General features: G+C 46.2%; 1 protein-coding gene across 4 annotated transcripts in view; it reads right to left on the bottom strand.

Annotated features, from left to right (window-relative positions):
* The window catches only part of CA10 (carbonic anhydrase 10), a 354321-nt gene that overhangs the window by 197197 nt on the left and 141276 nt on the right, over positions 1-15848 (bottom strand). For all 4 annotated transcript variants that reach the window (XM_083598944.1, XM_083598945.1, XM_083598946.1 and 1 more), the window contains one exon: positions 4284-4426. In XM_083598944.1, the coding sequence (XP_083455070.1) occupies positions 4284-4426 (143 nt within the window). The remainder of the gene's footprint in view (positions 1-4283; positions 4427-15848) is intronic.

The following is a 15848-nucleotide window of genomic DNA, read 5'->3' as shown; positions in this document are numbered from 1 at the left end:
TTGTGAAGAACAAGAGGATGCACTGCGTAAATTAATGAGAGCCTGAATTTTCGATTAGAAGGGAGAGTTTATCTGCAAATGGGCTTCTTGTTGATTTCTTTTTAAACACATATAATCAAAAGACAAAGGCAGCCTTATTATGAGAAAATTGCAGCATGTGGGGTTTCTTCCGATACTTGCATTCCTTCTGGGGCAATTCATCTGCATGTAAACTCATTAAGTATCTCAAGCTGATATTTCAGGTCTTGGAATCCAATTAGGTGTTCTAGTGACACACTGTCTCGAGGAGCTGAAGAGGCTCTTTGTAATAAAAAGGAAGCTATAGAGTAAATAATGGAGGGATGATTCCATGACATCATCTGAAATGCTTGCAGGTTGATGGCACAAGGGGGAAAATCCCAAACGCTGCACCTGTTTTCTCATTCCCCACTCCCTATTGTTGTGTATTGAAGCATTCCACCAGCTCAGAGACTGGGGATCTTGCCCAGGGACACCGTGGTGCCTGTGGGCACTGGGTGGTGATCCCTACTATAAGTTAGATCAGTGGTTTTCAACTAGTGCACCACGGCAGCCTGTGGCACCTTGAATGACAATCAAGTAAGCTGCAGGCAGCACTAGCTGCCCTCCCTCCCTCCCTCCCTCCCTCCCTCCCTCCCTCCTTCCTTCCTTCCTTCCTTCCTTCCTTCCTTCCTTCCCTCCCTCCCCTCTTGCCCTCTTGCATCTCGGCCTATTGGAGGCTCGCAAGCCTATTTGTTGCAGCGGCCCTGGCTACAAGCTCCCCAGGTGAACGGTGCCTCTGCGGTTGGCCTGGGGCATAAGAGCCAACTCCTTGGTGCCAAGGGGTCTTTGCCCCCCAATAAAGTATTTGAGGGGGGCACCCCCAAGTTGATAGGCATTGCCATTCCAATGATGTGTGTGCACCTCATCATGCGATCAATTATGTGGGTGGGGCTTACCTGCTCCCCCTATTTTATTCAGGTTGGCACCCCTGGCCAGGGGGCTCTGATTGCCAGGAGCTAAGGTGGCCTCAGAGAAAGCAAGCAAGCAAGCAAGCGGTTGAGGGAGCCCAGCCCTTGCTGTTGGGAACAGGCAGACAAGTGGGAGGCCGGGCAGTGAGATGTCTTGTGCTCACTGCATACAAGGCCTGCCTGGGAGCTGAGTGCCTGGCACCAAAGGGGAGTTTCTCTACCATGCAGGCCCAGCAGCAACCTCTGCTGCTGCCTCCTGAGGCGAGTAAGCTGACGGCCTCACGTCCAGCCCACTTTGTCCAGTTTCTGTTGGGCCACTAAGACCGGAGGCATCATCTTCCTAGGCCCCCGTGGGACAGCATGACGAGGCAACTCTCTTTGGGGCAGAGGGTGGCGGCTCAGAGACTAGCAGATGCTGCAGCGTCCACCTCGATGAGAGGGGAGAAGAGGCTGGGGGATCCCTCCACAAGGGAGGTTATCCAAAAATGGGGTGAGGAGATGCTGGCTTGGGCAGGCAAGGAGCAACATAACTGGGCTCCTGAGACACTGTAGCCTTTCAGACCTTTCCCATTGGTTGGGTGCGTGTTGCTCCCGGGAGGGAGGGAGGAGTCAATAGACACCGAGGGTTGGTTCAGAGAAAGAGTTTATTTCTGCTTTCCGGATAGCAGAAAGGCACTGTGTGATCAGTCACAGCAAGCACACTTAAAGAGCAGTTACATACAGCTTATATCCCCTTCAGGTCCCCTTTCCCCCTCCCCAGGAATCCAGCCTCATGAGTTTGTACACGTAAGTTTACATCCTTGAGCATGAACAGAAATTCCTGTTTCTGTACTCTTATCTTGGGGTAAAAAGGTCACCCAACTATAGGAGTACTCCTGGCACCATCCCCGGGCTCGGGGGCTGACAGGCCTGTCTTGCAAGGTCTGTGCGTCAGCGTAGTCAGGATAGTTACAACTGATAAGATAAGACCCAGATCCGCCATCCCGTCTCCACTTGGAACTGACAAGGCCATCCATTAAGCCTTCATGGACTGATAAAGGAGAAGGCTTTGTTTATACAGCTGGGTTTGTGTTATACAGCTCAAGCTAATGGATTTTAGCCAATGGATCCTTGAAGAAAGAATTTGGGAATTTTGGGGCCTGGTTCGGGTGACTGCACAGTCAGGTTTGGGTAACCTGTTCCTTCAACACAAAGCACATTTCCCATAGGGGAGCTGCAGAAACAATGAAGTTGGTCAAGAGAGCCATGGACTCAAAAATGTTGAAAACCTCCAGGCTATAGCTTTTGCTAAGACACTGCATTAAGCCTCTCTTGATGTTAAACAGAAAAGCCATTTCTTCTAATCAGCAAGTTGTAAATGGGCACATGATCCATTCACCTGGAGGTATGAAATGGGGTAGTTGATGATGCAGAATAAAGCAGAGGTGTGTCCTACCCATAGAGTTCGGACAACGCTTAAAGAGGCACATCAGCTTGGCCATTGACTTTCCTACAATATGCAAAAGACGTGCTCGACTTGCTTCTAAGAGTGCAAGAAGTGACCTTCCAAGCGACCTTAGCTACCTCATCTTAAGCATGCAGCAGCAGCAAAGTGAAAACCCCTTCCACAACATGAGGAATTCAAGTCTCCTTTGGGTGCCCCATTATAGGACGCAACAAAGCCAATGCTTAAAAACTGATCCACGCAGAGACATTCATTGCTCTGGGTCTAACCACTCAATGACTTGCCACCAAACGGAATACATGAAGTGCTTTAATTGAAAAGCATGGGGCAAAAGGTGTTGTCAGGCGATGTGAGAGTGACTCACGGTGCTGTTTGTTGGATCTGTGGTGATCGTTGCACACGTAGAAGTTATTACCGGTACTTGATGATACAGCAATGATGTGTTGAACGCGCATGTAAAAGCTTCCCTTAAGTCAGTGATGGCCAAACTTGGCCCTCCAGCTGTTCTGGGACTACAATTCCCACCATCCCTGACCACTGGTCCTGTTAGCTAGGGATGGTGGGAGTTGTAGTCCCAAAACAGCTGGAGGGCTAAGTTTGGCCATCACTGACTTAAGTTGTTCTTAAATGGGATCAACTGAATTTTCGAAGCAGAAATGGGGAACTTCCCTCAGTCCTCCCAAACATACTGGTGTGTTTTTGCTTTTTTAAGGCTATCCATAGGCACAATGAGATACTAGCTAATCAGGGATCATATAACGAACAAAATCAGGCCACACCACTATAAAGGCAGTCAGACTGGCTGCACACTTGTGGGGGAGAGGGAATGTTGCCTGTTGCCAAGTGAATGCAGGGGTTCCTTCCCCTCTGAGAGTAAGCAATGAAACCAACATAGTATGATTCAGAGAGGGAGAGGATGCACCCCCAAGGTAACTGAGCACATACCAACTATCTTTCTGCAATTGCTGCAAAGCCCACCCTTTTAGCTCAGCAAATGAAAAGAGAGAGCATCACCTGGTGGCCTAGGCAATACGGGAAGTGCTTCCTCTCATGCCACACACACACACACACACACACACACACACACACACACACACACAATGTCTATTGCACTTTGCTCTTCTTTGCTGTCCCTGTGTGCAACCATCACTGGTAGTGGAGCTCCTTTGGCCACAAAGAGGCAACAAACTCCGCGAGGGGACTTCACTTCAGAGCTATCCCCAATTCATTAAAGATTTTAGAGCGTGGAGAAAAATGCAAGGGTCAGAATTCTCTGCTAGTAGCCTACACTGTTAAAACTTTATGAAGCATACCAACAAGACCAGGCACCTCTGAGTACAACACTTAAACAACATTAATAAGACTAAAGTTAGAACTCATCTTATGCAGAAGTCTCCAAATATTAAGAACAATTTTCCTGTATTAAGAATAGTACACAAGGCACATTAAAGCACGTCATCAGAAAGATATATGCAGCACAACATAAGTGTGCATCGTTTTGAAAATGGGAAGGATAAAATGTACAGTAGCTACAAGAGTGTTTTTCCAGGCTTGCCATTGCTCTGCTACTTCCCTCTGGGAAAACCCAATATTAACCGCTGAATCAGCGCAAATGTCAACCGGGTTTTCTCTGGAATGACGTTTGCTCCAATTTATCACTAAAGAGCAGGATTTCTTGGGGAAAGCAGCGGGGCAAAGGCAAACTGCTTGGTCCCATGCTTTCTAGGTATGGGACAAGCACAGGTCTGGCTGAGCCCCGAGTTCGAGATCCCATCTGATGCTGAAAGCATTGTCATACATATGGAAAGATGCCAATGTGAAACAGCTGTTGCAATTTTTTTCAAGCGCGGAAGCCATGGCTAGAATCTTACCTTTCTGCCCCCTGTGTTTATGCGAAGAGGGGTGAGGAAGGGGTCGAATATCATATGGCTGGTTTCTATGTTGACCGGTGATTGCCTTTTCCCAACAGAACAAAGATTCCAGGCGGAATTCACCAGGCCCCAAAATGAAGGAACTGTAACGAAAGAAAAGGGAAGGAAGTTTAAAGAAATGGTTCTGGGAACAGGGCAGAGGAAGTCAATGCAAGCACTACTGATATTGTGCATCCCATACGAACAATCACTGTGAAAAGTTAAAATAAGGAAGGACCAAAAATTAATACAGTGGTACCTCGGGTTACAGATGCTTCAGGTTACAGATGCTTCAGGTTACAGACTCTGCTAACCCAGAAATAGTACCTCAGGTTAAGAACTTTGCTTCAGGATGAGAACAGAAATTGTGTGGTGGTGGCGCAGCAGCAGCGGGAGGCCCCATTACCTAAAGTGGTGCTTCAAGTTAAGCATACTTTCAGGTTAAGAACGGACCTCCAGAACGAATTAAGTTCTTAACCCGAGGTACCACTGTAGAATCTTTTAAAGAAGCCCAGAGGTGCAATCTGAATCTCCAATCCTCCACACTAGAGGGTGCTTGGATAGGGTGGGCCTCTGCCACTCTCCACTGTCAGCGGAAAAGTCCGGCCTGTGAGGAGCCCACCAATGTACCCAAGCAAATGGTGGGCAGGCAGAAGTTATCACTGGTGCCATCATCACAGGGGGTAGCTTGAACTAGATGTTTCAGGGGAAGGGATAGGGGTTGTTCAGCACAGAATCTGCTAGAGCGGCAATGGCTACAATGCTCCATCAAATCCCTCTGCCGCCAGCCAAGGGTTTGGCTGGCTCCCAATACTCAAGATCCTTCATTGTTTTTCTCGAGTGGTGGTTGTTTCTCTCGCTTTCCTTTCCCAGGGTGCCTGTAACTACTACAGACACTGTGGTTATTTGCACTTTAGAAAGCAGGGAACTGCAGAGACCTCTTAGATAATCCCATGCGATTTTGCAGAATGTATCCCCCCCCCCCTAAAGAAAAAGAAACCAGTCCTTTTTGAAGGCAGCTCTGTTTAGGGAAGTTTTTAATGTTTGATCTTTTATTGTGTTTTTAATATCCTATTGGAACCTGCCCAGAGTGGCTGGGGAGACCCGGCCTGATGGGCAGGGTATAAATATATTATTATTATTATTATTATTATTATTATTATTATTATTATTATTATTCCGGTGCAGACAGTACAGAAGGCACACCCTGAAATAATAAAAAAATACTTAATGCTGTTTTGTTAGCTACTAAGTAACAGGTTGCCTTGTACACTTTGCACACCAGCCAGTGAAACAGCCATTACATGAAGCCTGGATAGCTTAGCTGGTTAGAGTGCGGTGCTAATAACACCAAGGTCGCAGGTTCGATCCCCATATGGGACAAGCTGCATATTCCTGCATTGCAGGGGGTTGGACTAGATGATCCTAAGGGTCCCTTCCAACCCTACAATTCTATGATTCTGTGTTCAGAAAGAGGTCTCCTAATGACTGTGGCTGTAGCAATCAGCCCTGACAGGTAACATGCGCACGTATTCATCATTGTCAATGTTGCCATGATGTCACTGAGGGGGCTGGAAGGGTGCTGGTCGCTATTATTTATTTCATAGATTTCTCTCTCTTTTCCAACTATAGTCCTCGTAGGGCAGGCTTCCTCAGCCTCGGCCCTCCCAATGTGTTGAGACTACAACTCCCAGCATCCCTGACCACTGGTCCTGCTAGCTAGGGATCATGGGAGTTGTAGGCCAAAAATATCTGGAGGGCCGAGGCTGAGGAAGCCTGTAATAGGGGCTCACATTGATAAGCATTCAATGATACACCTTTAAAAACACAAAAATGGGGGAAAGCTGGGGCAGGGAGATCAGTAGGACTTGTGTAAGAACTTGCAGTTGATGCTTACTTCTACTGGACAATTGGTCTTACAAGGTCCTTGTAGGAGAGGGAACTATGTGGCTGAAATATTCATTTATTAGATTTGACAGCTGCCATGACAGTCACCCTGGAGCTCTGTATAAGGTGGTTCCTGGTTTACCGGACCTATTATGCCCAGTCTCTGCAATAACCTCTTGAGGCTGCCGTGCTGATTATTTGTATCTCCTCCTCAACTGTCATCTATGTGATCAGTGCCTGTGGTTGTAGAAGGGGCCTGAAGCTAACATTTCAGCTACAGAAGGCTACTTTCAAGCCAGAGCTTTGGCATAGTAGGCACAAACAACTTAGGACACGTTATGTCAAGCTAACCTTTGACACAGTCAAACGATAAATCCAACAGGGGGATTTTCAAAGGACAAGGGGCGGGAGGAAGGGTATTCTGCTGAGCCTTCAGTTTGCTGTGTGCATCTCCCCCACAGATAAATTCATCTGCTCCGTTCTTCCACTTGCACTCATAATGCCTGAGAATTTAATTTCCAGCTTCACTTCCTTTCCCTTGTGTTGCTGCGCTGAGCCTTCTGTCTCTCTCTCTTCCCTCCCGATGACAGAAGCAGCAGGTGAGCAGAGGGATTGTCGCGGTGTTTGCTGAAGCAGCAGAGATCCAACAAAGGTGGCTGTGTCACTAGCGCTGAACATCAGTCTGTGGCTTAAAGGATATCATTGATCTCATGGAAAAAGCTGGAGGTGTTAAAAATGACCGCGCAGATTTGCCACTCCCATGTCCTCAGACACGCTTCAAAGTGTTCATAAACTAATCCGAAAACATGTCTGATTATCATAGCTCAGGTCCAGTCCCCATCATCTTCAGTTAAAACGATTTCAAGCTGGCTTCTTAGATTTATGGGTTACCATAGTTTTCTAATTATGTGTTGGAAGCTGCCCTAATTTTCCAAATGGAGGCAGAATATGCATTTTTAGACAAAGAGGTGGGTTGCTCTACCAGGTGCTTTATTTATATTCACACACTTAAACTTTTGCAATCCTAAGCAGGTAAGCAAAACAGGAGGTTGAATGGTGGCTGGGGATAGAGAAATCTGTCAGAGTTTCTATTTTTTCCAAGCTCAAGTTGAGTTCTCCACATTTCCACATCGGGTTTGCAACTTATTTTTTTATTTTTTTTAAGAAGTCTGCATAAAAAATGCATTTTAGTGTGAAGTTCTCCTAATACAGTATAGGCATTTTTGCATAGTGATTTCCCCCAATATAATGCATTCTCAGTAACATGCACATTTCCCCCCCCCCACACTTTAGGCCAGCATATGCATTTTTTGGTACACTTTGCTTGGTTGGAAAACGGCCCTGCAATATTTGGGGAGTTTGGCAGGTGTGGTGGCAGCCCCAATCTGAGCTTTGCCCCTCCCACACTACCCATTACTGGTTGGATTCCCCCCCCCCCTTCCTCCCTGAGCAGGAAGTAGAGTGGGCAAGAAACTGGAAGATTGCTTATTTAGTTTATCATGCTAATGTTCAACACAGGAAATGGTAGCCCAGCAAATAATGTGACTGGATAGCAGATCATACATTATTACAATGGTGCCTTGGTTCTCAAATGCCTTGGTACTCAAAGAACTTGGAACCCAAACACTGCAAACCCGGAAGTAAGTGTTCCAGTTTGCGAACTTTTTCAGAAGCCGAATGTCCTCCATTTTGAGTGATACGCTTCTGATTTGATTGCCAAACTTCCGTTTTGAGTGTTATGCTGAGGTCTGTTTTTGCTATTTATGTTGTGTTTTTGTTTTCGCGGCTCTTTTTGTTTTGTTTTTGTGATTGTGTGGAACCCAGTTCAGCTACTGCTCAGTGGTCTTGTCAGATAGTAAAAGTCATGTCAGATTGCAGTTCTGGAGGTTGTTTTTAAAAGTCTGAAATGGATTAATCCATTTTGTATTACTTTCTATGGGAAAGCGTGCCTTGGTTTTGGAACACTGGTTTTGGAACAGACTTCTGGAACGGATTAAGTTTGAGAACCAAGGCACCATGGTAAAGGCAAAAGGTAAAGGACCCCTGGACGGTTATGTCCAGTCAAAGGTGATTATGGGGTGCGATGCTCATCTCGCTTTCAGGCCAAGGGAGCTGGCGTTTGTCCACAGACAGTTTTCGGGTCACGTGGTCAGCATGACTGAACTGCTTTTGGCACAACAGAACACCGTGATGTAAGACAGAGCACACGGAAACACCGTTTATCTTCCTGTCGCATTGGTACCTATTTATCTACTTGTACTGGCGTGCTTTCGAACTGCTAGGTTGGCAGGAGATGGGACAGAGCAACAGGAGCTCACCCCAGCGCGGGGATTCGAACCGCCAACCTTCTGATCGGCAAGCCCAAGAGGCTCAGTGGTTTAGACCACAGCGCCACAGATACAGACAAGTTTTCTTCCACATGAATGTGAATCTCCCACACAAAATACCAGCTGCATGCCATCAGGCTAGATATTACTTATTCTACATGGCTTAAATCCCAGGCCCACTCAATGCTTCTCATGCACTAACAAGCCTATTCAGTCTAGACAGGGGCCCTCTGTAGACTATGAGTGGTTGGGATGCATGATGGATGCTTAGTATGATCTAGGCAGTCCGATTAAAAGCAATGTGACTTACGTTAGATGCAATGAACTTGTTTCATCAGCTCCAATGGGCTGTGAAGTTCTTGTTTACTCATTAATAACTCTTACTGATATCGTTGGGTTTTCCTCCCAAGTAGCTGTTCAGAGACTTGCAGCTGAGGCCACAACTAGCCTTCAGCTGCATTTCAGTCAGCAAATTCTACCCAACGCTTTCAACACGCAGGTGACAGAGACAGGACCTTTCCCACTATATAGCACTAATGCAAAACACATTAGCCTGAACAGCTGGCAAATGGGATGTGTAACATCAAAGAGGTGAGTGAAGCATTCACATTTGAAAGGCCTTCACTGTTTCCATCTCTCTACAAACACCGGAGAAATGCGTATGGTAGTAAGATTAAAGAACAGGAAATTTGACATTTTGTACAGTCCCCCCGCCAACAGAAGATATTCAGTTCTGATCACTATTAATACAAGAAAGAGGTGAAGGAGGAAAAGAAAACCTTTCAAGAATGCTGGGATTGGCACGGAATAATCAAACCACACACCTCAGCTCATTACAAACTTGCACCAATCATGTGGTGGTTCTTCACTGGGCATTCAAACTGTAATCCTCCAGACCTCCTGGATAAAATTCAGAATGGGTCTTGATAACATCAGAGGGAGTATGGCAAAGATCAAGTCATCTCCGACCCTGCACTTAGCAGAGGACAGTACAGTGTAGAAAGTTCACTCATGCCCTAAAGAGCCAGGCCTCACAGAAACTGTTGTGCAAGTCTCATTATGCCTTAGTATCTTGGGTGCATCATGAACTTTGAGCAGCGTATATGGCCTCCAAACAACAGACCCTCACCACTCCCCTACTCCCGCCCCGATCAGCTGGAGGTAGTGGCAATGGCGGGAGCATCCTTTTTCCATGTCTAAGGTCTCAGGCTCTACAGAATTCGAGACCTGGGAGAAGAGTTGATGGAAGAGGACTGGAAAAAGTTCAAGGATTATCTACAGAAATATAGTAAATTGTTTGAATGTTAAAATGATGTGGGATCTAAAGGTAACACGGCATTTGGGATATGGTTAAAAGAGGTATGAAAAAAAGGATTTAAAAAAGAGGGGAAATTAGAGATATAACAAGTGGGAGTACACAATTATAAATGAGATGTGAAAGAGGGTTAGAATTTGCTGAATTTGACGGAATAAAGAGGAACACAAAAAAGGGAGATGTGAGGAGGTCAGGAAAGAGGGTTATAGAACCTTGAAATTTAAAAGTGGATTCTTTTTCTTTTTCTTTTTTATTAAGTGTGTATTTTTTGTTTTTTGTGTTGATTTGTCTGATTTTTATGTGTTGTAAAATTCTAATAAACATTTATTAAAAAAATAATAATAATAAGGTCTCAGGCTCTACAGTTGCTATGGCAAAATGTATGGTACGTCTAAAGGACCTGGGCATTACAGCAGCTATATTCTCTATGTTCTTGAAGAAGCGCACAGTGTTTTTTTTCTAAAAAAATGTTTAGGGCTATTGTCATCTTGAGTCAAGAAAACCACCATTTTATAGTTCAAATCGGGAAAAATAAATACAGTAAATGGACAAAAGTACAAAGATTCACAAAATGTTTAGGGGTATGCGTACCCCTACGTACCCCCAGAAGAAAGCAACAACTGAAAAATTCTGAGTTTAGCCACCTCTGGTAATCCATTTTCTCTCTGTCGATTTATAAAGGCAAATTATTGCTTTAAGACTTTATATTCCCCCCCCCCTGCTCTTAAATACAACGAGGGGGTGTTTTGTTTGAAGTGCCATCTTCTGCCGTTATTCCTATGTTTTTAAAACATATTTATTTTCTTTCTATATTTCCCTCCTGTTCCAAATGGCAAGCAGACAATCTGAAAGCAGAGTTCCACATTTACAAAATAAACTTTTACCAGAACCCATTTTGTTGTCCTTCCTCATTATTGCATTCTGAGGAATTAATGATTTCTTAGAAAGATCGGAACAGCATATATCCAATTTGGATTTAGCACACACGCACACACACACACACACACACACACACACACACTCATTTACCAATAACAGACAGGAGTGGGGGCATTGCAAGCCAATTAAACAATGAATGCCATTAAAGAAAACAATTTGTTCACAGTGCATAACAATGTGAAAGAAAAGAAGAAAACTTTAGTTAAACCAAGAAGGTTTATCCCTTTTTCCTCTAAGAAATTAAAAGCTGAAATCTTATACACGTACGAGCTTGGGTGTGACTGAATGCAGTGGGGCTCACTTCTGAGTAGGAAGGTATAGAATTGTGCTATAATAGTATTTTAGGAATATTTTAAGCCTATTCATCATTTTACTTACGTGTGTATAGTACAAGAAGCATTTAACTACTCTGTAGAGAATAGTATACATATAACTTTCAGATATGTATTTGAATCTTAAAAGAAATAATAATAAAAAATAGGCAGGGATGTCAGCAGTATTTCCTGGAACCATATGCAAATTGTATCCTTTTTGAGGGTGGGGTGGAAGGCTCAGCAATAAATCGGGTACCACACGAAAGTAATAAAACTGCCTGGCAGACAGAATGTCAACTGGTGAAGCTTTCCCATATCTGTATTTCCATAGTAGGAAAGGCTTGGCCTATTGACTTCTCCTGCACGTTCCCGCCCTGGCAGGCCTGATGCCAGGCAGTGCCATCACTGAGCACCTTCTGGGATCCACACTGGTGATTCAAACAGCCTCCTGGTCCTGCTATCTTCTTGTAAAGGTAAAGGTAAAGGGACCCCTGGCCATTAGGTTCAGTCACGGATGACTCTGGGGTTGCGGCGCTCATCTCACTTTACTGGCCGAGGGAGCCGGCGTACAGCTTCCGGGTCATGTGGCCAGCATGACTAAGCCGCTTCTGGCGAAACCAGAGCAGCGCACGGAAACGCCGTTTACATTCCTGCCGGAGTGGTACCTATTTACCTACTTGCACTCGATGTGCTTTTGAACTGCTAGGTTGGCAGGAGTAGGGACCGAGCAATGGGAGCTCACCCCATCGTGGGGATTCGAACTGCTGACCTTCTGATCGGCAAGCCCTAGGCTCAGTGGTTTAGACCACAGCGCCACCCGGGTCCCTAGTTGCTGCTTATTCATGGCCCCTCTCCAAGTGTGCAAACATGACTATGGCAGGAGATAGTTGTGTTGACTGATCTCAGAGGAAGAGAGGGAGTACACAGGCAGAGATGAGTCCATTTATGCAAGGAAGAGCTTCCTGAGACAATTATGACTCAGAGCCCCCTCAAAATGTAGAGTTGGCACCGCTTCCCATCCCTGTCATTCATCTTCCCCTCTGGCTTGCTGCCTGGCATATCTGGGCCCTGATCGGTTGCCCACAGTTGCTGGCTAGAGCAGAACTGGCACAAGAACAGCCGTGCAGCCGGAAGGAAATCTGAATGCTACAGGGAGACCACAAAACCTGCTGGCTGCTGATCACGGCTGGCGAGCCTTCTTTTAAAACATTCAAAAACAAAATGAGGGGGGCAGGCAACCTGACCCCGACCACCTCACCTGCAAGTAAGGTAAGCCCAACCTCACCACCTTGAAACCCTCGAGAAATTTCTACTGGCCTATCTTCAGCATGTTTTCTTTTAACGAAAAGAAACAATTGGTAAAATTGAGCATCCAGTGAAATTTTGGCCCGGTATATTGTCTCCCTGCTTATCTAACTTATATGCAGAACTCATCATGAGAAAGGCTGGGCTGGATGAATCCCTAGCTGGAATTAAGATTGCCAGAAGAAATATCAACAAACTCAGATATGCAGATGACACAACATTGATGGCAGAAAGCGAGGGTGAAAGAGGAGAGCGCAAAATATGGTCTGAAGCTTAACATCAAAAAAACAAAGATCATGGCCACTGGTCCCATCACCTCCTGGCAAATAGAAGGGGAAGAAATGGAGGCAGTGAGAGATTTTACTTTCTTGGTCTCCATGATCACTGCAGATGGTGACAGCAGCTACAAAATTAAAATTGCCTGCTTCTTGGGAGAAAAGCAATGACAAACCTAGACAGCATCTTAAAAAGCAGAGACATCACCTTGCCAACAAAGGTCCATATAGTTAAAGCTATGGTTTTCCCAGTAGTGATGTATGGAAGTGAGAGCTGGACCATAAAGAAGGCTGATCGCCGAATATTTGATGCATTTGAATTATGGTGCTGGAGGAGACTCTTGAGAGTCCCATGAACTGCAAGAAGATCAAACCTATCCATTCTGAAGGAAATCAGCCCTGAGTGCTCACTGGAAGGACAGAGGCTCCAATACTTTGGCCACCTCATGAGAAGAAAAGACTCCCTGGAAAAGACCCTGATGTTGGGAAAGATGGAGGGCACAAGGAGAAGGGGATGACAGAGGACGAGATGGTTGGACAGTGTTCTTGAAGCTACCAGCATGAGTTTGACCAAACTGCGGGAGGCAGTGGAAGACAGGAGTGCGTGGCGTGCTCTGGTCCATGGGGTCATGAAGAGTCGGACACGACTAAACAAGTAAACAACAACAACATTGCTTCAGAATAGCCCACAGAAAGATACATGGGCAAATGCATCCAATCTCTTGTTTAAAGAGATGGTTTAATATATTTGTTTGCTTATTATTAGCTACCACAATAGACTGCTGGTATGATATTGAGGGGGGTGGGATCGGGGTGCCATCTAGTTCTCAGGATTGTGGGTGCCCACCGCCACAATGCAGATGTGCAACGTCACACCCACACACCTGTACATAGTGTGTTGATATCACATGCACTAGGTGCAGGTGTGTGTGTGATGGCCTGGGACTCGGGCTCAGACTCGGAACCAGAGCAGTCTCAGTCTGCACCGGATCCTTTGCCTCAGGCATCATCTGAACCAAGTCTGGGGCCTGATCCTGAAGAGTTCCAGTCTGCACAGGTTCCCCTGCAACAAACACCAGCTGTGCCGAGTCAGGGGCCTGAGCCTGCCCTGGCTCTAGATGCAGGGATTACCTCGTTGCGTTCAGCTGGGCCATCACTCACAGCTGCTCCACTACCGGTTGGGTCAGGGGAGGCTGAGGCGGCCCCTGGGTCTAGTAACCCACCGACTTCTTCCGAGCTGCAGAGACTAAGGTCTGAGAGAAGGAGAGACCTGAGTACTCGCAGGAGGAGTGCTTGCCTTCGGGCGAAACAGGGTGGTGAGTCGCTGGGGGATCAGGACCGGCTGCTACCTCGACAAAGACAAAAGGCTGTCGGACCCCGCCCCAGGTTGCTGGAGCAACATTGCTGTATGCTAGATCCTGCCTGAGATCCTCTATCTGTCCTTGCCTGGTTTCCTGCCTTGTGTTCTGCCTTGACCCTGTTGGACTGACTCCTAGTGGAACCTTCAGATTCTGGACTGGTCCTGGACCGTGTTTCACGGGTTACCCCCAGGCCCAGCATAGTGTGCTTGTGATGTCACACGTCTGTGTTGTGGTGGCCGGCGGTGGAGACTCCTCTTCCTCCTAGCTAGAGCCAGAGAGGCACCCTTTTCTGTGGGGATGGTCTCGCACCAGGAGGCAGAGAGACTGCCTCCGCATCCAAGCCACAATCCCGGAAAAGAATGGCTCGCTGGCTGGCTATGGAGGATGAAGCTTTTTTCATTGACTTTGTGGGTGCCTGGCTCCCACAATTTTATTATTGATGGTGCCCAAGCACCTACGGCCTCCTGGAATTGGCTCCTAAAGGTAAAGGGACCCCTGACCATTAGGTCCATTCGTGACCGACTCTGGGGTTGCGGCGCTCATCTCGCTTTATTGGCCGAGGGAGCCGGCGTACAGCTTCCGGGTCATGTGGCCAGCATGACTAAGCTGCTTCTGGCGAACCAAAGCAGTGCACGGAAACACTGTTTACCTTCCCGCCAGAGCGGTACCTATTTATCTACTTGCACTTTGACATGCTTTCGAACTGCTAGGTGGGCAGGAGCAGGGACCGAGCAACGGAAGCTCACCCTGTTGTGGGGATTCGAACCACCGACCTTCTGATCGGCAAGTCCTAGGCTCTGTGGTTTAACCCACGGCGCCACCCGCATCCCACCGATGGGGGGAGGGGGATATAAATAATATTGATAAGGAACATAGAACTAAAAGGGACTGGGCTAATAGAAATCCTCCTCCTCCTCCTCCTCCTTTTAAAAGAATCCTTTATGAAGAGTTTCACCATGAGTAAACAAACCTCTCTATCTCACTTCAAAATCTCTCTGGTGGTCAGATGAGATCTGCAATACATTCTCCTTCATTCCACACGATGTTATTATGGTATTTATCCTCTTTTTTTTTAAGAAGAAGAAGACAGTTTTTCGCCGTGTCTACTGATAATAGCAGAAGAAGCAATATTGCAGTATGGCAGATGTAGATTTAAGTACTTAGAGGGGAGGGGGACTTCTTAAATATGAGAGCTGCTCAACAATGGAATTGCCAGGGGAAGCTGCTGAATATTTTCTTGGAGATTTTGAAGAAAAGGTTAAGATCGCGATAACCCCGCCTTATGATGGGGATTTAAGTCTGTGCGGTCTGCTGGGCTTGATTTGATTTTATGATTCATGGGAAGGCACAATGAATGCAAAGGAAACTAGTAACATTTTGCTGTGATAAGCCCATGGGTCTCAGCTGTAAACGCAACACAATGTTCAGCTTGCTGGAAAGAAACTTTAGCATGCTACCCTAATACACAAGCTCCGCCAGTTGAGGGGCTATCAGTGTTTCCCAAACACGGGTCTGCTGCATAACCATAGTTGGTTGCACAGTCCTGACTGGTGGGTTTTGGTTGTGCTTCTATGGATACTGGACACATGCATGCCATTTCTCCTTTGAGTTTTCCTGATCACACTGAGAAGGTATAGGATACAATGGCCATTTTGCCAGTCTACTAGCAGTGCATCAAACTTCTCATTTTTTAATTCCTGTGATGCTGGCTCATATCCACCCCAGATCAGGAGTGTTCCTTGCCCTGTGGCCAGTTGCACAGCTGAACGCCATTCTGTCATGTCTTTTGGTGTCCAAGATTTA

This window comes from Podarcis filfolensis (genome assembly GCF_964270895.1).
Source record: "Podarcis filfolensis genome assembly, chromosome: 2".
Taxonomy (NCBI): domain Eukaryota; kingdom Metazoa; phylum Chordata; class Lepidosauria; order Squamata; family Lacertidae; genus Podarcis; species Podarcis filfolensis.
The sequence above is the reverse complement of the archived record's forward strand: the minus strand, read 5'-3'. Positions and strand labels throughout refer to the sequence as shown.